This window comes from Chiloscyllium plagiosum, chromosome 22 (assembly GCF_004010195.1).
Source record: "Chiloscyllium plagiosum isolate BGI_BamShark_2017 chromosome 22, ASM401019v2, whole genome shotgun sequence".
Taxonomy (NCBI): domain Eukaryota; kingdom Metazoa; phylum Chordata; class Chondrichthyes; order Orectolobiformes; family Hemiscylliidae; genus Chiloscyllium; species Chiloscyllium plagiosum.
Window position 1 is genome coordinate 33,970,727 of NC_057731.1, and position 24,927 is coordinate 33,995,653.

The following is a 24,927-nucleotide window of genomic DNA, read 5'->3' on the forward strand; positions in this document are numbered from 1 at the left end:
AGATGCTGGTGTTGGACTGGGGTGTACAAAGTTAAAAATCACACAACACCAGGTTATAGTCCAACAGGTTTAATTGGAATCACACTAGCTTTCGGAGTGACGCTCCTTCATCAGGTGACAGTGGAGGGCTCGATCGTAACACAGAATTTATAGCAAAAATTTGCAGTAACTGAAATTATACATTGAAAAATTGATTGTCTGTTAAGCCTATTCTAACAGATGAAAGGCTTAACAGACAATCAATTTTTCAATGTATAATTTCAGTTACATCACACTGCAAATTTTTGCTATAAATTCTGTGTTACGATCGAGCCTTCCACTATCACCTGATGAAGGAGCGTCGCTCCGAAAGCTAGTGTGCTTCCAATTAAACCTGTTGGACTATAACCGGGTGTTGTGTGATTTTTAACTTTGTTTTTATAGCAGCAGCCCAAAGTGAATATGAAAATTAGTGAAATTGAAAAAATGGGTTTGATGCTGCAAGCAGTCTGCCTCTTCTGAACTTGCAAATGGGCACCACTTATACTTTGTGAGCAAGGTTTGTAAGTATAATGAGTAGGTGACACCAAGCTTGACTAAGTGTTTGAACTTTGTGGGAGATTATTGACATCAAAAGCTGCAGTGAAAGTTTACTACTGTAAGAACATTCCAAACTCCACAGTCCCTGCACCATTGTTCCAGCAATTCACTCTCATTTTAAACAGCTAACATAAACCACCACATTTTCAGAAAACTGATTTCCAGTACCTGTTGTGTTTGATGGAGAAAGTGCTGTAGTATTGTAAACAATGGTGCCTCCTGTAAAAAATGCACAAGATGTTAGATGTCGAGGGGAGTCAAGGAGAAATTTCTCCATAAGGATCTTGAATGCCTTGTCAGAAACATTGGTGCAAACTGATTCCATTATCAATTTTAAAAAGGAGTGTTGAGGATGAGGAACTAAAAGCAGGATTGCGGAACTGAACACAACAATTCTTTCGCAGGCCTATGTCTTGGTCTGAATAATGAGCTGTCCAGGCAGAAAGGTCCTGCGCTCTGTCCTAGTGTTTGTGCTTGATTTCTGAGGCATTACCAGTTGACTGCAGGTTTTTCTGTTATAATGTGCATTTTGTTAATGTGAATTCGCTGTAATGTGATTGATGAATTGGGGCTCTACAGCGCAAACTTTTAAAATGTGTGTTGGCTGTAACTCGATTACAGCACCATAACTTCAAGCGTTGTTTCTGAAGCATGATTTTTCTGTAACACGGGGTTGCACAGGTACGCAATCATCACTGAAGCCGAGTGTAGACACAATGTAGCTCATTCATCAACAAGGGCCATGGTGGAGCAGACAGTAGCCCTCCCCTGGATGAGATTCCAATGCTTGGATTGGTCTGGAGGGGGTGTCTTGTAGTACCATCTGGACAGAAAGTGCTGTATTATCCTGGCATGCTGCACTCTAAACAACTGGAGCAGACAAAGAGGAAGTGTGATGGTGCTGGAGAGTTGGGAAAGTGGCAGCAGCCTTCCGAGGAGGAAGATGAGGACATTGAGCAGGAGGAACATCACCTTTACTCTGTTAGAGCTCTGCAGCATGGGCACAACAAGCCAGTTGAGACTTATGTGACACTTGATTCCAGTAAATGAGAGGTGGGTGCATTGGTCATTCACTGAGTAAATTTTTGGGTGCTCGAAAGGTAAGCAGTCTGTTTTGTTCCGAGAGATAATGGGGCTTCAGTTTGTTTATTGATCATTTCTGTTGTTGCTGTATAAAAGTGAATGTCTTGAAATGGTTGAAGGCTTCCCTATATGAGATTGATCTCACAGTGAACAATGCTGACAATTTGGGCTACACTGGGCATTGGGATAAAAGTAGCATGATATAGACAGGGTTGTTAAATGGGATGGGGTTAAGGGTGGATAAGTTGAAGGCTTGGAATCTAAATAGCAACAGATGTGAGACTGTGCACTTGTACGTACAATGGAGTATCAGTCCTGTCACCAATGTGCCTTGGGAAGCATTGGGTTAGTAGTTACTCTCCCACTATGTGTATGATGAAAGTCAGCTCTGGACTTCCAGTGCTTAACTGGATGCACAGATACGCATCAAACATCACAACATGGCCACAGATCCTAGAACATCCTGGCAGTCGCAAGTACTTCCACCTATGGTGGGTGGGAGATGACAACAAGCAGGGCTCCATATATGTCTGGTGCTTAGATAGTGCAAGAAGGTCTAGTGGAGAGAAGCCTTCCATGAACTTTGTCAGAAGTGACACTTAGCCAACTTCTGATAAGATTCAAGCCCTTAATTCCATCTGCTCTTTCAATCCATTAAGTTGTCTTCAGTACCTCAACTAAATCTGTCCTTAATCTTCATATCCAATGGTTTGGAACCTAATCAATGTAAGTTGCCTTCATAAGTTAATTGTTTAAGCCCCTGAATTATTCAGTGATATTACGCAAAGCACATGCCATAAAGCAAAGGAAAATGATGGACAGGAAAAGACTTACTGGTGCATCCAGATTGTCCCGTACAGGAGAGTGACTTTGTTAAACGATTACTTCTAGAGTCTGTTTCACAAAGTTCATTGTAAAATCCACACACAGGGGAGTCTTCGACTGGAGTTTTTCTAGGCCATGAAATATTAATAAATTCCTTAGTTGTGCTGTAAAAGTGAGAAAGAGGAAATATTCATTCAATGATTCATTTTATACATTTACTAGAAGTAAACACATTGTCTGTGCCAAGGAAGACTCCTGTTGTTGGTATACATTCTACCTAACATTCTAGTTTTCAAGAGAATAATTTTGTCTACATATTGTGTATAGTAAAATTCTGTGCTCCTTATAAATGTGTTCATGATTTTACTCATAATTACTATCTCTCCAGTTCCATTTGATGACCTATTGTTACTTACAAAATCTTAACATTGTTACATAATTGAATAGAAATGTATTTTATAAAAATGTTACAACAAGGTATCAGACTGCGACTGTGCAAATTATTGCAATTTTTAAGAAGATATTTTTGTGAATTTTATCATATATTAACATTATGATTTTAAAACACAATTGTATCTTGAAATGTAATGTGACCAGAATGATGCATAGTTCTTACCCCAAATGTGAAGTAAATTTAGCAAATACTTTTTCGTGAGCCTTTAGAGGAAGGAGATTTTCATCATTTCATGACTGCATGAAAATGAAGTTATGAAGCACTACAGTATTCAATGACCTAATAATAACCTGCTCAGTAGAACCTACCTTATTGATTTTCTGTAACTGTCATAGTGAAGAACAGGAACAAACTTTGTGATGTTCTCATACAATTGTAGGTCATAGACAGAATAATCCAAATGTTGTAGTCCAGAACTATCAATATCCACTGGGCCAGTTATACCTATTAAGAGAAAGGTAGTGTTTCTGCTCAACTTATATATAGCTTTGAGTAGTACAAGAGGGTCAAGGGATGTTTGCGCTTTTCATATGGGCTGCTTGTCCTCTACGTACAAAAAAGTTACAGTCTTCATAACTTTTACAATATCTATAATAATATTGTTATAATTAAAAGCAAGCAAACATTAATTTCTGTAAATTTAACTAGATTTGGTGGTAAATTACTGGCATCTGCTATTAGATAGAACTTTTCTGGAGAGACTGAACTGACAGTGTCAGCCTTGATTCCCTTCTCCAAAACATAGAGTTTCAGAGCAGCTAAGTACTCTGTCTTTCCTTCCCATTGAGTGCTGGCCTGCAAAAGGCCTGTAAATGATCTATTGCAGTTTCAATACTCCCATTTGACTAGTTTTCTTTCACATGGCTATATTGGGCTTACAGTTACTATAACAGGGCAACTAACTGATGTCTTTGCAAGTTTAGTTTAATTTGTGTACCAAGTTGCTGAGAATCTGAGTTGATTCAGGGTAGGCAATCAATCAGCTTGGAAGCTTGAGAAAGATACAATGCAAGGACTGAAAAGAAAGTGTCAATTAGAGTGAATGAATGTAATGTCAAATGAGGTTTAATAAGTGTAATACACGAAAAGGAAAGAACAATAAGTTTAAGAAAGATAATAAACAGACTATTTGCCTTTGTTTGAATCATGTGAACATCATCCTTTCTTGGCTAGCTGTTGGATATTTTGAAATTAACTATATCATTAATGAGAAGGAAATAAAATTAACATAAGTTCTCCTACTCCAATTGTGCTTCCTGCTGCTTGAGCACTACAGATTGGCAAACATGATAGTTGGAGGAAAGATGATAGCTGAGACTACCCTACACTTCCAGCTGGAGTAGGAATGTGGTTGCAAATAGCTTTTAGGCAGGAAAATTGCAGGAAACAGAGTATAAATAAACATATAAACTGCCATACATTATTCATTTTGTAAAAGGCAATACTGCAACATGATCACATAAGGGGATAGATTTGTGTGGAGGTGGACCCCATTAATTATACAATTGTGCACTATTTTTATAATTTTTGCACATTAGTCAAAAACTCTACTTCTCTCAGGACAATGTTATTCTTCTACAGTTTGTGCACCAATATCTGACAAAATGCATCTTGTTGTTTTCAAATAAAAAAGTACCTTCTGGATGGTTTCCACCAAAGCATTTTGGTAAATTTTCTTTACTACATGATGGATTCAGAGGGCTATAATGTCAAACTGCCAGCCGACCTTCCATCACCAATAGACAAAGGACACAGGAGCAGAAGTAGGCCATTCAGCCCTTTAATTCTGCTCAATGAGATCACGACTAATATGACAGTCCTCAGCTCCATTTACCCGCCTTTATCCCCATAATCCTTGTTTACATTACTGAATGAAAATCTGTCTATCTCAGCCTTGAATATCCCCAGCCTCGACAGCAGTAAAGAATGCACAACCCTGAGAGAAAAAAAATACTCCTCATCTCAGTTTTAAACGTGTGATCCCTTATTCTGAAATTATGCGCTTTGGTCTTAGAGTCCTCTACAAGGGGAAATAATCTTTCCCCACCTACTCTGTCAAGTCCTTTAAGAATCTTCAATAATGTCACCTCTGATTTTTCTATATTTCTATGAGAACAAGACCATTCTACACAACCTCTACTCCTAAGACAGTTCCTCAATACTTGGTATCAGCTGAGTGAACCTGAATTTGACTGCCTCCCCCAATGCCAATATACCCTTTTCCTGGATAAGGGGCTGTTCTCAGTATTCCTGCTGTGGCCTGACTAGTGCCCAGTACAGTTTTAGTAAAACTTCCCTCCTTTTATATTCTATTCCATTTGAAATAAAGGCCAATATTCTGCTTGCCTTCCTTATTACCTGCTGATATTTGGATGCCAGCTTTTTATGATTCACAGACAAGGACGTCCAAATCCCTCTGTCCTGTACTTTTCTACAGTCTTCTCCCATATAAATAAAATAGAATATCCTTTATAGGATATCCTTTATTATTATGTGTGTTCCATTGTAGAACTACAGTCAAAAGCTTTTACAATGTCTGTATCTTATGGCGCCATCTTAGGTACAAGTATCAAGGTACGAACCTTGAATACAAAAAGAGGAATAATAATTTGTTGCACTATTTTACAGAATTTTAAAAAATAAGTTTGGAATAAGACATCATTAAAGGATTAACATTACAGCCAGTTAAAAAAAATTCAAATAAATACTATATTGTAGAGGCTCAGCACAGGGCCACCACACATGGTCTGACCGCTTGCACCAGACACCAGACCAACAGTCGTCCCCGCTCCACTCTAAGCCTCCAGTCCACTCTGTACTGGCACTCAGCTGCTCCAAGGTAAGTTCCAGGAATGCCTCTCCTGCACTGGTCCCTGTCTGTGTGCTACTCCAAGGCTGCTTCACCATGTGCTGCTCCAGGGCTCGCAGCGCACTCATTGCTCCAGGACTCACTCCCCACGCGCTGCTCCGGGACTCACTCCCCCCACACTGCTCCAGGACTCATCCCCATGCACTGCTCCAGGACTCACCCCCCACACACTGCTCCAGGGCTCACTCCCCACACACTGCTCCAGGACACACTCCCCACGCACTGCTCCAGGACTCACTCCCCACACACTGCTCCAGGGCTCACTCCCCATGCGCTGCTCCAGGACTTATTCCCCACGCACTGCGCCAGGACTCACTCCCCACGCACTGCTCCAGGACTCACTCCTCACACACTGCCTCAGGACTCACTCCCCACACACTGCTCCAGGGCTCGCAGCCCATGCTGCTCTGGGCTTAACTCCCCATGGACTGCGCCAGAGCTGGTTTCTCACACGCTGCTCCAGAGCTCACAGCCCACGTGTTACTCCAGAGACTCTGTTCTTCCTGCCAAAATGCGTAACCTCACATTTCTCCACATTATATTCCATCTGTCAAGTTTTTCCACATTCACATTACCTGTCTGTATCACTCTGCAGACTCTTTGCGTTATGCCTTCTCACCTTTTTTTGTGTTATCTGCAAACTTGGCGATAGTAAATTCATTTTCCTCATTCAAATCATTGAGATGTATTGTAAATAATTGTGGTCCCAGCAATAATCCCTGTGGCACACTACCAATTACAAGTTGCCAGTCTGGAAATGTTTCCCTCATCCCAATTCTCTGTCGTCTATCTGTTAGTCAATCCTCTATTCATACTGATAGACGTCCTCCAACATCATGGGGTCTTACTTTATTAAGTAGTCTAATGTGTAGCGTATTAGCAAACGTTTTCTGAGAATTGAAACATACTACATCCCCTCCTTCCCTTTATCTATCCAGTTTATCATCTCCTCAAAGAATTCTAATATCTTTCATGAAGCTGTGCTGATTCTGCTTGATCACATTACACATTAAATGTTCTGCTATTACATCCTTTATATTACACTCTAACAGACATTAAGCAAACTGGTCTATAGTTATGTATTGTTTTGTCTATTTAAATAAGGATGATACACTGGCAGTTTTCCAATTCTCTGGGAATTTTCCTGAAGTTAAGGATTCCAGGAAGATTTCTATCAGTGTATCTACTATCTTTGTAGCTACTTCTTTTAATGTGCAGGGGACTTGTCAGTCTTTAGCCCCGTTAGTTTCCCTAGCATTTGTTCTCTAGTGATGACTATTGTAGTTATTTCCTGGACACATTCTGTGGAATCTCAGCTAGGCTACGAATAAGATTGTTTGTTTGAAGGCAGAGTATCTACAAGTGAAAGAAAAGGCTATTCTGTTCTCTGGCCTATAATTGAGTACTGTGCATTTTAATCCATGATCATTCACTTCCCTTCCAGAGCGTGAGAAAGAGGAACGGCAATGAACTGTCACAATGAGGGGCGAATAAAATGGATATAAAACAGTTTGTTCTTTCAAAGAGCTTCAAAGACAATGGCATAGGAAAATTCCTAATTAGAAGTTTTAGTAGGAGCAAATTATTGCAGATGCTGGAATCTGTACTGTAAACTAAAAGTGATCATCTCTGATGAAGAGTTTCTCTCCTTGGATGCTGCCTGATCCACTGTAACCTCCAGCACTTCTTGTTAAAAGTTTTAGTAATTTATACAATTATCACAAAGGATTATTTATTGAATGCACACCAGTACACTGGCATTCTAATACTCTTGAAATAATAAAAGATTTACTGATTTTTAAAAAATTCTGTCAGGGATGAGGATATAGCTGGCTCTGTCAGCGTTTATTGTCCATCCCTAAATAGCCTGAAGAAGGTGGTGGAGAGCTGTCTTCTTGAATTGTTACAGTTCCTTGTGGTCTCAGTGCTGCATCAATGAAGTCATACAATACGTTTGAAAGGGATTAAAACATCATTTTTAGGGCCAATTTTAACTTGTTCTGCCTTATGTCCCTGTGGTGTTAATAGTAAGAGATTATCTGAAGACCAATAAATAAGAAGGAAGCTGATTAATTAAATTCTGTTGCAATTGGCCCTGTTTTCAATTACTAATAGTAATCGAACAGCAAAGTGACGACAAGTAAAGAAAGCCTGAGGTACAATCTTCTGTTACATACCATAAAATCGCCCTTTGCTGAAACCTTTCAAATTCTTAATAAGTGCTCTTCCATCAAATGGGTTCTTTCCTGCTTTTAACATTTTGTGAACACCCATGGCATACAGTATTACTGCATCATGAAGATAAGCTGCATAGGAGCTCACCTGCATTATACCAGATAAACATAGATTAAACTCAAAATTGTCTTAAAATTCAATTGCTAAACTAATGTGTCCTTTTTATTTCTTCATCTAAATCCACTGCTTGATCTAATTAATTTGGTGCATTATCTTTTTAATAATATCACAGTATACATCTTAAAGCAAGATTTACATGAAAGACATGAGAATGAATGGGATAGAATGAAGGCATTTGCTCCATTATGTCTCTGCCAACCCAAAATCTAATCCAAATCTACTTTCTGTTTTTAACTTTTTTTTAATGCTTTCATATCCTTATTGTCTTATATAAAACACTTGCCTGTTCATCTCTTAATTCATTCAGACTGGGGCATTTTTGCATCTTGCCTTGTTTTGAATTGATCAGGATTACCTCTCATTTGACACAATTCGTTCTTCTGAGCTTATCCAGTTATTGCTGTAGAAAAGTACTCAGCGTATTGCTTTCAGTCTTCAAAGGCATCGGTCAGTAGATAGGTGTCACTGTTGCAACACTGAGCCTCATGAAACCTTGAACATGTTTTCTGCTTTGTTCAATTCTGTCTAATAATAATGATTATTTAGATAACTTAACAATAACAATTATTTTCTATATAACTTTTCTTTGACGGGCAAACTTCATGTCAAGGTCTTGTCACTTGAATGGCATGAACCATTCATTTAGATTCTCCTGCTTGAATTCCACAAACCTTCACTTTTATTTCCTGTTATCAAATAGGAAAAAATGCCTGAATTTGAACATAAAATCCCAGATAATGCTTTGATATATTTATCCTAACTTTTCAAAGGTCAATTTTATTTCTAAATTTTTTTTCTTTCATGGGCACCAAGTGGGTGTTGCTGGCATGGCTTGGCCAACACTCATTGTCATCTCTAATTGCTGTTGAACTGAAAGGCTTGCTCAGCCATTTCTGTGAGCAGTTAAGAGTCAACCAGCTTAGGACTCGCACTGTGGCCAAGCCCAATGAGGATGGCAGATTTCCTTCTCTGTAGGGCGTAAGTGAACCAGGTGGGTTTTTAAGGTAATCAACGATAGCTTCATTACTGAGACTAGCTTGGTATTCCCAATTTATTAAATGAAATGCAAATTCATCAAGCTACTATAATAAGATTTGAACCCAAGTCCCAAAAGCATTAGCCTAGTTCCTTGATTACTAGCCTAGTGAAAGTACCATTATGTCACCATCTCCCTCAAGCATAGCACAGCTGGCTGTCATATAGTATATTTTTTACTGCATAGGATGTAATATTAGACCTATGCTCTTCACAATGCAACTATTATGGCAGGTTTTCCCAGATCACTATCCCGACTGAAGTATCCATTCTTATGACTAAAGAGAGTATAACATAGGAGCTCACATACCATGCTCATTTTCCAATGTTTTCATTGGTACACCTGGAGGTGTTTTATCCATTAAACAAAACCACAGAATTATTACAGTGTAGGAGGAGGCCATTCAGTCCATCATATCTGCACTGGCTCTCCAAATAATCATTTACTATTATTAAAGAATGACAACATGATTCTAGCAACATAAGCAAGTTCTCTTATAAACCTCTTTTTCTGAAGCCAAATCACTGTAAAAAGGGGCTCCTTTTAATCGTTGGTACACTTCTTGTAAAAAATTGAAGTAGCCATGTTCAGAATATGACTTCAGTCCAATCAGGAATACCGATTTGTACAGGTTCAAGGCAATTGAATCTTTCCCATCCACTAAAGCAGATTTCCAAAGATAATCCTGTGGAGAAGATGAACAAGATTGAAGCAATATAAGTTGTTTTCATAAGGTCTTATGGATCTTTTCTGGTACTAAGGGGTGGAATTGGGATATTCTGGATGAACCTCAATACTGTTACTCTCCTTTCATCTATGCTGTAGTCTACTAAAACTTGGGATGAATAGCACCACAGATGTGTGATATGTTGAGCTGCATTTTGTTTTAGTTAATTCATTCTAGATGTCCATGTTTCTTTTTATAACTCATGAGTAAAGGACAGTCCAAGCAAGAAGTGAACAAGAAATATTTATTGTTGCAAAACAAAACCTCTGAATTGCATGCTATAAATTCTTCCTTATTCTCTCTTTATCCTGCAACCTATTGTTTTCCATTTCTTTCTTTAGGTGGATTATTGTTGTTGATATTGTTTGTATACCTCCAGCTATTAATGCAAAAGGCTCTGGATTGTAGCTTAAGGTTGGTGTCTCAACCTGAGTGTTCAGGAATGACATGCTGGGAGACATGCAAAACATTCGATTTCTAATCTATCTGTCTGTGAAGCAAACAGAAGCAAAAAAGCATCACTTATATTCCCTTATTCCCCAGGTTTGTCACTGACAACAAAAAAAACACTGTGACTTTCACCACTCCTCTGAACTTGTTACAAGTGTTGCCGTAAATAGCCTAGACCGTTTCTGGTCTTTGAAGCATCAAAATACTTGAACATTTATGGGCAATATATCAGCCATCCTGCCAGAAATATAAGCACACAGCATTCTCCTCTGGATTTACCTTGTTAAAGTAACAAAATACGTGAATATTTGTGAGAATGTGGGAACACAATCAGTTCCAGAAATAATAGATCACAGGAAAGAGGAACTTGCAGTGTGGCAGAATTGTGTAAACAGGAAATCAAATTAGATAAATAACTTAATTAAGTCAGCAAGGTGTTAAAACTCATGTGCTGATATCACGCAGAGTGATTTATGGGTGCACATTTTTAAGTAATCAAAGCTTTGTTATAATTTTTTAAGCCATGGAATGCTTGATCATACTATTGGAAGGAAATCTCTAAGTAGATGGCCTCAGAATATTATTTACTAGCCAACAGCCACATGACTGTCTGATTATGTTACGTCATAGTTATGGAAAAAGTTTGATATTGGATTATATTGTCAAATTGTTACTCTGTTCCAGCAGTCTGGTGTACACCTCTCTCATTTTAATTTCCAACCCTGAAGTATTTATTAATGTGTCCACAAAATCCAAGCATTAAAAAAAAATCAAGGAAGGCATTATCTTCTAGAATTCAGCATCACAAGTTATTGTGATCATTTTTTTTAGCTCACTACTCTTCACTATTTGTTCAAGGTGGCAATCCAATTAAGCACTATCAGTATTGAATTACATTATGTAATAGGAATGAGTTGCAAAACATTACTTTTCATGCATAATTGACATGTAGTTTACCTGCCAATTCTATAGAAGATCAAAATACTGTTATCAACACATACACATTGTCAACTTATGAGGTTCTACTAGGACTAGTCAGTTGACTCTATGCTGTGAGTAATGGATTTTGTCAAACAAATATTCACCTTCTTTTAAAAGGTTAATTGTAAAAAATATGTTTTAAAAATATACTCACCACACTATTACTCACCTCATAAAGTTGCAATATAAAAAACACATATTCTCCACTTGTTATTCCAAGCTGTTGAGCTTCTGACATTATTGATCCTACCACCTTAGGAGTACAAATTAAAATGACAACTGAAAAATAAACATTGAACAGTGTTACTGACTTAAAACATAATGAAGGATCTACTATATGATTATAGCGGTTTTACTGCTCATTATGTGATAACATTTGTCTTTATGCGTGCACACTCAGTATAGGTGTAAACATCTCTAATCAATAACTTATTGATTGTGTGGTGTTGCTGAAAAAAGTAAAATTATTTAAATACAATCTATGTCTTTGAACTAGTGATCCAAATACCAAGGCTGTTGCTCTGGATACACAACTTCATTTTCCATCACTGTGGCTGGTAGAATTTAAATTCAATTTAATTTAGAGCAGGGATGTATTGCTGAGTCTGTATTAGGTTCAGATCAGAACACATTTGGAATACTGTGTGTAGTTTTGGGCCCTGTATCTAAGGAAAGATGTGCAGGCGTTGCAGAGGATCCAGTTGAGATTTATAAGAATGATCCCGGAGATGAAGGGCTTGTCCTATAATGAGTGGTTGAGGACTCAGCATCTGTACTTGATGAAGTTTAGAAGTTCGAGGGGTATTTGTTTGAAACTTACAGAATACTGAGAGGCCTGCTTTGAGTGGACCTGGAGAAGGTGTTTCCACTCGGGGGAGAGACTAGGATCTGAGGGCTCAGATTAGATTGCATACAGTGTGGAAACAGGCCCCTCAGCCCAATAAATCCACACCAACCCTCCGAAGAGCAACCCACCCAGACCCATTCCCCTACACCTAACATTACAGGCAATTTAACATGGCCAATTCACCTAACCTGCACATCTTTGTGACTGTGGGAGAAAACCGGAACACTCGGAGGAAACCCACGTAGACACGGGGAGAATAAGGCGGGAATTGAACCCGGGTCTCTGGTGCTATGAGGCAGCAGTGCTAACCACTGTGCCACCACGCCATCCATAGACTCTTTAGAACTGAGATGAGGGGAGTTTCTTCAGCGAGAAGGTGATGAATCTGTGGTATTCATTATCACAGAAGGTCAAGTCATTGAGTGTATTTAAAACAGAGGCAGATGGGTTCTTGATTAGTATGGGGATCAAAAGTTATGGGGAGAAGGCAGGAGAATGGGATTGAGAAACATATCAGCCATGACTAACTGGCAGAGCAGACTCAATGGGTCAAATGGCCTAACTTTGCTCCAAATCTTATGCTTTATGATCTAATTCAATCATTAATGAGCTAAACCTATTATATATTCTTGAAGGTCAGACAACCATTAGATTGTTATAACAGCTTTGCTTCAGTTTGATTGGGAGCATTGATTTCTGGTTTCTGCTATCAATTTCATAATGTTTGTTTAGAGAAAATGAAATGGTTTCAACTGCCTTGCCATTTGAGCTATTGTAATCTAAAGTGGTCTAGATGGCTGACACTTCTATTGTCCTGAAAGCAGTTTTTTAAACATAGTGAGAGTCATGAATTAAATCACCTTTGTTTACACATCCTACTGGCACTGTCGGAATCTGCCCCATGTACAGTAGATCATTAGGGACGGAAATGCCATAATTGGTATGAGACACCATAAAGGGTACAGGTTTGAGATTACTATGAAGGACTCTCCTTCTCAACCTCTTCCCTCGCCTGAGGTCTGATGGCCCTCAGGTTAAATCACCACCGTCACTTCTCTCTAATGAGAGAGCAGCCCCTATGATCTGTTAAGACTATGGTGACACAACGCAAAAATACAATTTTGGGGCACACATTGCCATTACAGGCCATGGGCATTTTTGAGATGGATATAATGGCATGGAAAACATCAAGAGGACTTCTTGAGCTTAACTTTTAAAATGTTTTCTCATTCACCACCTTAAACAATCACTCCCTCCACCAACAATGCACACTGACAGCACTGTATACCATCTACAAGGTGCACTGCAATTCTCCTCTGACAGCACCTTCCTAACCTGAGACTTTTACCACCTAAAGGAACATGAGCAGCAGGTGCTTTGGAATACCACTACCTATAAGCTCTTCTCAAATCTACATAACATCCTGTTTTGGAACTATATCAGCATTCCTTTAATGTCAACAGGTCAAAATCCTGGAATTCCCTTCCTAACAGGACTCTGGGTGATGGCCTACAGCTGATCAAGAAGATGACTCACCATTACCTTCTCAAGAGCAATGGGGATGGATAAAAAATGCCTATCAATAATGACCATATTCCACAAGTAAATAAAAAAAAGGTGAAATAAGAGATAGTTGCTTATTTTGGTATTTCAAAGGCTCTTAATGCACAATTCTTTTTACTTGTTTGCGCATGAAATTTAATATCATCAAACACAGAATTGTCTTATCTTGCTTTTGTGCTCAGAGCAATATAATCCAACAAACCTCATGTTCTTGTATCAAAAACAACTTTTTTTTAACTCAACAACATAACACATTTAAAGCAAAAGATTACTCTGTACATACTGGCACTAAGGAAGATGTTTGTGGAACTTCGAGATCAGCTCTGGGACTCTTCTGCAGTTGGTCTTCGAGGTAGTGTCCTCAGCTCAAACCTTTTCAACTGCTTTGTCAAAGGTCATCCCTCCATTATAAGGTCAGATGTGGTGATATTTGTTGATGATTGTGAAATATTCAGCATCATTTGTGACTCCGCAGATAAAGAAGTAGTCCATGTTCAAATGCAGCAAGACCTGGACAATATCCAGGTTTGAGCTGACAAGTAGCAAATAACATTTGCATCCCACAAGTGCTAGGCAATGACCATATCCCACAACAGAAAATCTAACCATCACCGCTTGAAATTCAATAGAATTACAATCGAAGAATCTCCCACTATCTACAACCTGAATTTATCATTGATCAGAAACTGAACTGGACTAGCCATGTTAATACAGTGGCTATAGTAGTAGGTCAGAAACTAGGAATCCTGTAGTGCATAACTCACCTGCTGACTCCCCGAAAACTGTCCACCATCCACAAAGCACAAATCAAGAGTTAGATGGTATACCCCTTGCTCACCTGGATGAATGCAGCTGCAACAACATTCAAGAAGTTCAACACTATCTAGAACACAGCAGCCTGCTTGATTGGCAGCACATACACAAACATTCACACTCTCTAACAACATTGCGGAATGACCTTCCCCAGATGGAGTATAGCAGATCAAGAAGGCAGCTCATCACCACTTTCTCAAAGGCAACTAATGCTGGCTCTCATATTTCAAGTCCAACGTGACTTTTCTTCACAACAAAAGAGTCACATTGGACTCAAATTGTAAACTGCTTCTCTTTCCACAAATGTTGACAAAACTGTTGATTTCTCCAACATTTTCTGTATAATTTCAGATCTCCAATATTCACAGTGTCTTACTGTCAGGATTTTAAGTACAAATGTTTCAACCATTAATACGATAGTATACTGCTCAATGTTAATTGTGGTTTGGTTGTTAGCATCCTTCCTATTGAATTATAAGATTCATGGTTCAAATCCTGCTCTTGGGCTTGAGCTAGATCAGGACTTCCAGTACAGTACTGAGAGAGCATTGTACTCTCTGGGTGACATGTTTTGGATGAGCTGTCACACCAAGACCCTATGGGCCTGTTTGAATGGATGAAAAAGACCCTATTGAAATCTAACACTTTTCTCTCAAAAAGAAATGTGGATAGAGAGTTAAAATACTCGAGAGTGAAACTGAAAGAATTCTGTTAGATAGGGCACTGAGAGATATGGAGAGAAGACAGATACATTAATCCTATGCAAATGAATGTTTCAAATCAGCCATCGTTTGGTGGAACGATCAAATAATCACAGTGGTTGAATGGTCCACTTTGAATTATGCATTTTAATATTGCTATCCGATTTCAATCCTCTTATAAGTCATTTGTGATATACAACTCTAAGACCATAAGAAATAGGTGTAGGCCATTCAATACTCTGCCATTCAATAAGATCAGAGATGACCCAACACTCACATTCGCTTCCCTGTCATTTGCCCATAACTCTTGATTCCTCACTGATAAAGCTTTTATCTCAGCCTTAAGTATAGACAAGGACTCTGTCCCCACAGCTCACCTTGGAAAGGAGTTCAACTCTCTGACAAGAATTTCCTCCTCATCTCAGTCTTAAACTGACTATTCACTAAAGATTTTGGACTGTTTTTCCAAGGTTTCTCAATAATAAAACAAGGCTAAAATACAAATATTGAACACAAATTAATCATGAATTTGTTTATTAAATTCTAAAAGACAAAATCAGAATGAAATAAAAAGGAAACAACCTTGCTCTTAAAAATGAAAACCTCTAATCATGATAGTCACCTTGAAAACTTGCACATTTGTTCAATATTCTCTATGCATTTATAGATAAATATATATATTTTTGCAACATATTACTTACTATAGAATGACCCTTAATGACATCAGAAGTACTGTTGATTAAGGAATTGCTGATTCAGTGGAGAAAAGCCACTGGCTCTTAACCTAATATGATGCAGTAACTTAGTGTGCAGCATCATGGCAGATATAAAGTGCTGGCAATTATATGTGGAATGGAATGTGATAATGCTTGACCCAGCTGGGATCCTTGAAAAGAGCAAAAGTGAATATTACAAAAGATAGCTCAGATCTCTAATGCCTGTGATCTCATAGGACTGGTGGTGAATGAAGTGCAAGACCTCCAAAAAGTTGGCAATGTCAAGCTTTGAAGCCACACTCAAACGTGGAGTGCTGTGAACAGCAACCTCCATCCTGGCTGGTACTCTTCAATTCTCCTGATCAACTCTAATCAAATTGAACTCCCCACATGCAGGCCTCAAACCCCTTCCTGGGAAAATTTGCCCAGTAATCTGCTTGTGCAATAAACTGGTCACACTTACTTCTAGCTACAGTGGCAATTTGCTTGAGATGTGCCCGATGAAGGGTTGAATTGCCTGTGTTATATTTGGCTTGAGCTGTGATGGTAAAGTTTATTTCCAATTTCTTCACCACAATTTCCCAGAGCTCATCAATTTTGTCCCATGTTGAATCACTGGCAGTCCCTCCAATAAGGGCAACATACTTCCAGCCAAAGAACTGCAATGTTTTAGTCAGGGCGTCGCTGATGATTTGCAATGGAGACAGCAGTTTTATGTAAGTGTCATACGCAAGGAAATGGTCTAATGCAGGTGGCTGGTCCACAAATCCAAAGATGGGGATGTTCCATTGAGAGGCGAATAAACCTGTAATCTAAAAACAGTAATTTGCAAGAATAGTCAACACACAAGTAGGTTATACCAGTCTAATATAAGAACTAAATTGACATTAATCTTTCTTTTAGCTTTTTCATTTCAACAGTATTTGACTTCTTCAACTATTAATTTCTTTATCATTGCTTTAAATGTTCTCCTTTGCATGTGGACTCTTTTTCTAGTCATTCCTTTTTAATTTCTATTTTCTTCACCCCTTCATAACCATAATTTCCTCTCACTTCCTGTTTTCTTCATTTTTATTGTCTTCTGAAATTATTTTACTTTCTTAGATTAGATCACTTCCATTCTTTGTTCACCTGCTAAATGTCTTTCCTGTTTAAGGATCTTCACAAAAAACTTAAATGTTTCAGGAAATGTTCTCTAAAGTTATGTTTCATACTTTCAAGCAATTAAAAATAACACATCATAGCTGCTTCTTCCGAATGCAGTCTCACCTACCAGACCAAAATAATATATCAAGTTGACAGTCCACCTGAAACAATACTACTCAAATCTGCAGAACAACTGGAGACAGACAGAATTCTGAAAGATTGACAAATGATTTACTGAGAATGTCTTGTTAAGTTTACTTTAAGCTTTTCAAGATTACAATATAATTGGATTTAAATGTTAAAAATTGCTAGTTTAGTTAGTTACATTTTGCTCTTTGAATCCAAGGGGTTGCATTGTTCCTGTAATTTTTTTTTACGACTAAATTAACAATTTAGTGCAAATTGCAGTAAATTATACAAAACAAACAGTAACTTACTGACCACCAGATGTGAGATCCTTGACACATAGCTCTTACCTCTGCTGCCTCTTGACAGGCTGGCCCGAAGAGCACTGAAATATTGTATTTTTGTACCTGGCTGATAAATGCATTAATGGATGTCTTTGGGTCACAGTCACTGTCGGCGTACACAAAATCCAGTGTGTAATTTAACATGAAAAGGGGGTCTGAATTGACTTTCTCGATGGCAAGCTGCATGGCAGATCCCAGTCTCATGGCACTGAAAGGGAAGGAGATGTTTTGGGGAGCTTGAAGGCCTAAGAAAAGTTTAGAAACCGCTGTGCAGTTTATAAGAGGAAGCAACTGGGAAAAGAAGAATACGAGTGAAATACTTAGTAATGCAGCCATAATGCACATTAAGCTCTTCTCGACGAAATTTCGAGTGCTTTCTTGTTAATTTCCAGCTGTTAGATATTTCAGATGGTGTGACCAGTATTTCAGGTCATAACAATATCACAGATCTATGTCATATTTATACACAATGCACCAGATGGGTGTGTTAATCCCTGAGTGTCTATATTCTGTCTGTAATTGGCACAAATCTTGTTAATGAATTTGATTTAAGTGATAAGTTTGAGTAAATGAAGTAAATCCCAGAGGGCAGCAAAACTGTTAGTTCTATTCATAGTTTCTGAAATTCTGACTGTTCCAATCATTTTAATTCCTAAACACACTTCAATTTGATGAGAAGTAGTCAGTTTTCAGTGTATTTTGCATCAGCATCAACAACATGATTTGTATCTTGTTTTAATGGGTGTGTTTAGTTAGACTCTGATCTTGACAATACCCCTCTTAGTGCACCCAAATTGTGTTATTTTGAATTTACTACTTCCCAATATGTTCTCTTCCCAGTTCACCTTTCCCACATTTGGGAATGTACTCATCTGTATTAAGTCAACCTCTTGTCATCTTTAAGTTCGGAGCTATTTGACTGAAAATGTATAAGGTACGTTCTTACTCAATGGCACACAACTGCATAGACAGGGAAATAGTGTTCTGGTCTTCTATCATAAAAACTAAAGGCAAATATAAAATATTTATTTATCCTACCCAGGTTGAAGGAAATTCTTGACAAGAATGAAGTTAATAGGAACACAATATGGATGCACAAACTGATTATGTTGTCAATTTGGAAATTTGGAAAGTTGTCCAAAATTATGAAGGGTTTTAGTACAGTACATAGGAAATAATTAGGAGAAGATATGACCTACTACAACAAGAGTTGTCCTTACTAAAAAGGTTCAGGACAAATGGGATCCCTGCCTAACCAAGCTCCATTATCTCAGTACAAACCCCATATATGGAGAGACGTAAACAATGCTGCACATTACTGAACAGTATCGCCAGTACAGGCTAGGAAATGGAATAATGACCTTAAACTCAGCAAATAAGGGGACTTTCAGTTTACATGCATGGATTTGCATTGACTAAATCCTAAATAGTTGTGCAGAAAGATACAAATGTAAAAACTAGAGGAGACATAAAGAACCTATTTTATGTAGTGAGTTGTTTGATCTGGAATGCACTGCCTGGGAGCAAATTCATCAGTGCTCTTCAATAAGGAACTGGATTAATGCATAAAGGGACAACATGGTAGGGCTATGAGGGAAAAGTAAGAGGAGTGGGCCACATTAAATAGCTGAAGCAAAGAGCTGTCATTGGCATGATGAGCGGAATGGTTTCTTCCTGTTCTCATATTCTGTACAATTCCATTATTCTATATTGAAGGAGTGCTGCTCATGCCGATAGTCATAAAAGCCAATGTAAAAAGGAGAAGACAAGTAATATTGGTATTGCAGCCATAGCACAGTATTCTGTTAATGATTATTTATGATTAATGATAGTGTTAAGCTCTTCTTGATGAAATTTAGATTTCTTTCTTGTTATTTTCCAACCATTAAGTAATTAAGATGGTGTGACCAGTATTTCAGGTCATGACAATATCACAAATCCGTGTTATATTTATGCCCAAATGCACCAGGCGGATGTGTTAATCCCTGAATACCTGCATTCTGTCTTTAATTGGCACAATTCTTATTAATGGGTTTGATTAAAGTGATAAATTAGGGAAAATGAAGTAAGCTTGCACATGGGTCCCGCAAGCTAAATTTCTGAAATTCTGACTGTTCTGATCATTCCAACTCCTAAATATGACTCAATTTGATAAAATGTAATCAGTAATAACTATTTCTTACAGTAGTATTGACAGTTTTTTAAAAAATTGTTTTAATAGAAATTATTAGGTTGCATTCAATTAGACTCTGGTCACAATAAACCCCTTCTTCTTGTTCTCAAATGATGCTTTTCTGAACTTTGTAGTTGAAACTTTATTGCTGGAACAGCACAGCAGGTCAGGCAGCATCCAGGGAACAGGAGATTCGACGTTTCGGGCACAGGCCCTTCTTCTGAAGAAGGGCCTGTGCCCGAAACGTCGAATCTCCTGTTCCCTGGATGCTGCCTGACCTGCTGTGCTGTTCCAGCAATAAAGTTTCAACTTTGATCTCCAGCATCTGCAGACCTCACTTTCTCCTTGAACTTTGTAGTTCCCAATATTCTCTTACCCAGTTAGCTTTCTATTTCATTATGATAGTTGAAAATGTATGTCTGATTTTGTGGGAAATTGGTGCAAAATGTGCTGCTCTGCTTGGCTCCCAGGGCTTCCTTACCAGGGAACAGTGCACTGTGAGCGAGCTGTTAGCTGATGGTCACTGGCTTACATCAACCTGAATATGCCATTTAAATTAAACAGGCTCTTGGAAATCCTGACAATTGGAAAATAAATGTTGATCCTTTTTAATTCTATTGCACAAAGTATGTGAGGAACATGTTACATTTTACAAAGGAAGGTCATTGTCAGTTGCTTCTGCGTATTTGGTTGATATGTCATAAATAGCATAATGAGGGATAAGGTTGTGTAAAATCTGAATGTAGCAATGATCTCCAGGACTTAGGAACAGACCCATTCTGTGATATACATTGCTTTATTCTATGCTTTAGGCTAACACTGCTACCAGCACAGTTAGGTACTCCTCCTTAGTACAGCTGGGCTGGGGGTACCTACATACACACTCTGAGAGGGTAAAGGTTCATTATCTTAGGGTAAGGCTCCTTCAATTCTTCAGTATGCAATACTTTATTTATATCTATGCAAAGTAGGTTACTGGTACAGCTCTCTAATGTAGTGTCTAAGATTTTTCTCTTCAAGTGTTCCTTTATTGTCTGATCTGCTCTTCTTCTCTGTCGATCCCAGAGTACCATAATCAGTTACATAATTATCATTTCAGTGCTCCATTATATACCATACATTACCTAGCAGTCATTTTTAGTGTACAGTTTTGGTTCCTCCTTTGTGAAATAACGGTGCCAATTTCAAATGATGCTTAACATTCTGGATGTAGGTTTGCTCGCTGAGCTGGAAGGTTCGTTTTCAGACGTTTTATCACCATACTAGGTAACATCATCAATGGGTCTCCAGATGAAGCACCGGTGGCATGGCCCACTTTCTATTTATGTGTTTAGGTTTCCTTGGGTTGGTGATGTCATTTCCTGTTCTTTTTCTCAGGGGGTGGTAAATGGGATCCAAGTCAATGTGTTTGTTGATAGAGTTCCAGATGGAATGCCATGCTTCTAGGAATTCTTGTGTCTCTGGATGTGTTGTCCCAGTCGAAGTGGTCTCCTTCCTCATCTGTATGTAAGGATACTGGTGAGACTGGGTCATGTCTTTTTGTGGCTAGTTGATGTTCACGTATCCTAGTGGCTAGTTTTCTACCTGTTTGTCCAATGTAGTGTTTGTTACAGTTCTTGCAGGGTATTTTGTTAATGACATTAGTTTTGCTTGTTGTCTGTATGGGATCTTTCAAGTTCATTAGCTGCTCTTTTAATGTGTTGGTGGGTTTGTGGGTTACCATGATGCCAAGAGCTCTGAGTAGTCTGGCAGTCATTTCCGAGATGTCTTTGCTGTGGGAGAGAGTAGCTAGGGTTTCTGGACTTGTCTTGTCTGCTTATTGGGGTGTGTTGCTGAGACATCAGTGGACTGTGTTCATTGTGTATCTGTTCTTTTTGAATACACCGTATAGGTGATTTTCCTCTGCTCTGTGCTGCAGTGTGTGTTGGCTCATTGAAATAATGTTCTAATGCAGCTTTGTTTGTGAGTGTTGAGATGATTGATTCTGCAGTTTAGTATTTGGTCAGTATGTGTTGATTTCCTGTAGACGCTGGTTTGGAATTCCCCATTGACTGTTCGCTCTACTGTGACACCTAGGATTGGCAGCTTGTTGTTGTTTTCCTCCTCTTTAGTGAATTTTATGCCAGTAAGGGTACTATTGATGATCTTGAAGCCACCAGGATAAATGAACATCAGCTAGCCACAAAAAGACATGACCCACTCACACCACCATCCTTACATACAGATGAGAAGGACACCACTTTGACTGGGACAACATATCCAGCCTAGGACAAGCCAAGTAGAGACACGGATGAGAATTCGTAGAAGCATGGAACTGGAACTCTATCAACAAACACATTGACTTGGATCCCATTTACCACTTCCTGAGAAAAAGAACTGGAAATGACATCACCACATGAAATGACATCACCACATGAAATGACATTACCAACCCAAGGAAACCTAAAGACATAAATAAAACGCAGGTCATGTCAACAGTGCTTCATCTGGAGGCCACTGATAACATTTCCTAGTATGGTGATGCCTGAAAATGAATGTTTCAGCTCAGTGAGCAAACCTGCATCCAGAATCTCAACCTGAGCTACAAATCTTTGCAAAACTCACTAATGTTTAACATTATGTGGAAAAAATGCCTAGTCAAATAAATGTTGATCCTATGTTTGTGATGTATGTATATCATCAGAGAGTGCTAATCACGTTTGCTTTTTTCCTATTCCTTCTTCGAAGTCAGAAAGCACCATTATAAATCTCAAATGAACTCCTTCCTGTCTAATTTTCTTACTGCAAATGAACAGTAGATTAAGGCAAAACAGTTGTAGAAAAGGAGTTGAAAATATATATCCTATGATGCAGAATTAAAGAGTTTAATAACAATAAAAATGAAGTCAAAGAAAATGCAGACAAAATAATATAATGAAAGAAAAAATCTCTATCCTCCAGATAATTAAAAAGTGATATAATTATTTAAAAAGCCAAATTCTGAAGGACACTCTGCATTTGTTGTTCTTACAAATAGCACAGCTATCAAATGTTCACATTAGGAATGAATAGATAATGCTCCTGGATATAAAAGAGGTAATAGGTTAGTAGGTATTGAAAAAGCTCTCAATGGCTTCCAGTTTTCAAAGATACCCAGAAGAATTCAATCAAGTCATTAAAATCCTCATATCTATTAAACCAAAGCTCTCAAGGAAGCTCTCAAAGGCATCAATTAATATCCAAAGTAATTCATGAACCATGCATTGGAAAAAGGGGGAAAGGTGCAGAAAGATAATTGTAATGCAAGTAATTCACTTTTGAAAACTTTTCATATAGTTTACAAAATCTACATGGCCTAAAACCTATAAGCCAGCAAACGCTCTATAAGCAATAACTATGAAAACCCCAAAAACTGTGCAAACCCAAAATGATTAAAAAAACCAAATAAAAAAACCATTAAATCTCATATTGTGCCTTCAAAGACTTTTATCAAACAGCATATGGCACACTGGAAAACAAACAAATGCAGAGTGTGGCTTTCACACTACTCTGACTCTGTGCTGCTTGGCACAATACCGGATGATTTCTACCAGCACCACCTTCTTCTTGTAGAAGCTATGTAAATACTAGGCAAGGAACTGTTAGAAATTGTTGAGTTTCTGCACTGGTGACAGGTGATCATTCACTACTTTGCAAGTTTTGGATCCCTGTGCTTTGATCTACGCATGAGTATAAATGTGTATCAGGTACTTCATTTAGTTGATATAGCTCAGACTTTGGAACCACATTGTGTCTATAGTCGCTTTTCCTTTGAAAGACTTAATGGAAAGATACTGAGACTTGTCCATGGTGCTAGCAAGCTTGTGATGCATATAACAAATGCTGTCACTCTACGCTTAGAATTCCTTAATTTACATGAGATTCCCTGCTGATTTCAAGGCCTTCTACAATCACTTGCGCAATCGAGGTGTCGAGCATCAAAGTGGTGCTGCCATTGCACAGGATATCTACGCACAAAGGAAAATGACACCAGTAAATGAAGAAGGTGCTTTTATCTTCTGTGGAAAATGCAGTGTTGTTACCAAAAGTCCCATTCATTTCCTTCATGCCAAGATCTGTGGCTTGTTTATGTGTGCAGTCTTTGGTATTCTGCATTAAAGAATAGAATTTAATCAATCTTTTTTTTGAAGGTCACTATTTTGCCTGGTTGGAATAATGTGCTATTCATGTGTTGATGCTGAAGCTTGTGTCTGTGACTGTGTATATATTGCTGTGGCGAGGAAATTAGCTGTAATGCGACGTTGGACTCTGAAAAGGTCCATTAACAGGAATTACACTTTAGGAGAGGTGTTTAGTATGAGCTCAACTAGCAGCAGTCCTGTAAATTCCATAAAAGATGTTGTATGTACATCATATCACTAACAAAGAACAACTTGTCTCATCTTGAATTTCTAGTTTTGCCTCTTAACCATGTTGAAAGTATTATGACTCAGTGGTTAGCAGTCCTGCCTCACAGCATCAGGATCCCAAGTTCGATTCCAGCCTCAGGTGACTGTCTGTGTGTAATTTGTGCATTGTCCCTGTGTCTGCGCGATTTCCTCCTGCAGTCCAAAAGATGTGCCGGTTATTTGAATTATAGAATCATAGAGAAATACAGCACGGAAATAGACCCTTCGGTCCAACCCATCCATGCCGACCAGATATCCCAACCCAATCTAGTCCTGCCTGCCAGCACCCGGCCCATAGCCCTCCAAACCCTTCCTATTCATATATCCATCCAAATGCCTTTTAAATGTTGCAATTGTACCAGCCTCCACCACATCCTCTATCAGCTCATTCCATACATGTACCACCCTCTGCGTGAAAATGTTGCCCCTTAGGTCTCTTTTATATTTTTCCCCACTCACCCTAAACCTATGCTCTCCAGTTCTGGATTCCCCGACCCCAGGGAAAAGACTTTGTCTATTTATCCTATCCATGCCCCTCATAATTTTGTAAACCTCTATAAGGTCACCCTTCAGCCTCCAACACTCCAGGGAAAACAGCCCTAGCCTGTTCAGCAACTCCCTGTCGCTCAGATCCTCTAACCCTGGCAACATCCTTGTAAATCTTTTCTGAACCCTTTCAAGTTTCACAACATCTTTCCGATAGGAAGGAGAC

The 24,927-nt window shown here is 38.5% G+C and overlaps 1 protein-coding gene across 1 annotated transcript in view; it reads right to left on the bottom strand.

The window, feature by feature from the left end:
* Window positions 1-17,834, bottom strand: part of gucy2g (guanylate cyclase 2g) — a 59,160-nt gene extending 41,326 nt beyond the window's left edge. The window contains exons 1-7 of the mRNA XM_043713162.1: window positions 17,622-17,834; window positions 16,463-16,811; window positions 11,529-11,638; window positions 9,704-9,886; window positions 7,988-8,132; window positions 3,250-3,385; window positions 2,497-2,651 (exon numbers count right to left, since the gene is read on the bottom strand). Coding sequence (XP_043569097.1) covers window positions 2,497-2,651; window positions 3,250-3,385; window positions 7,988-8,132; window positions 9,704-9,886; window positions 11,529-11,638; window positions 16,463-16,811; window positions 17,622-17,819 — 1,276 coding nt within the window. The 5' untranslated portion in view covers window positions 17,820-17,834. The remainder of the gene's footprint in view (window positions 1-2,496; window positions 2,652-3,249; window positions 3,386-7,987; window positions 8,133-9,703; window positions 9,887-11,528; window positions 11,639-16,462; window positions 16,812-17,621) is intronic.
* Between the last annotated feature and the right edge of the window lie 7,093 nt (window positions 17,835-24,927).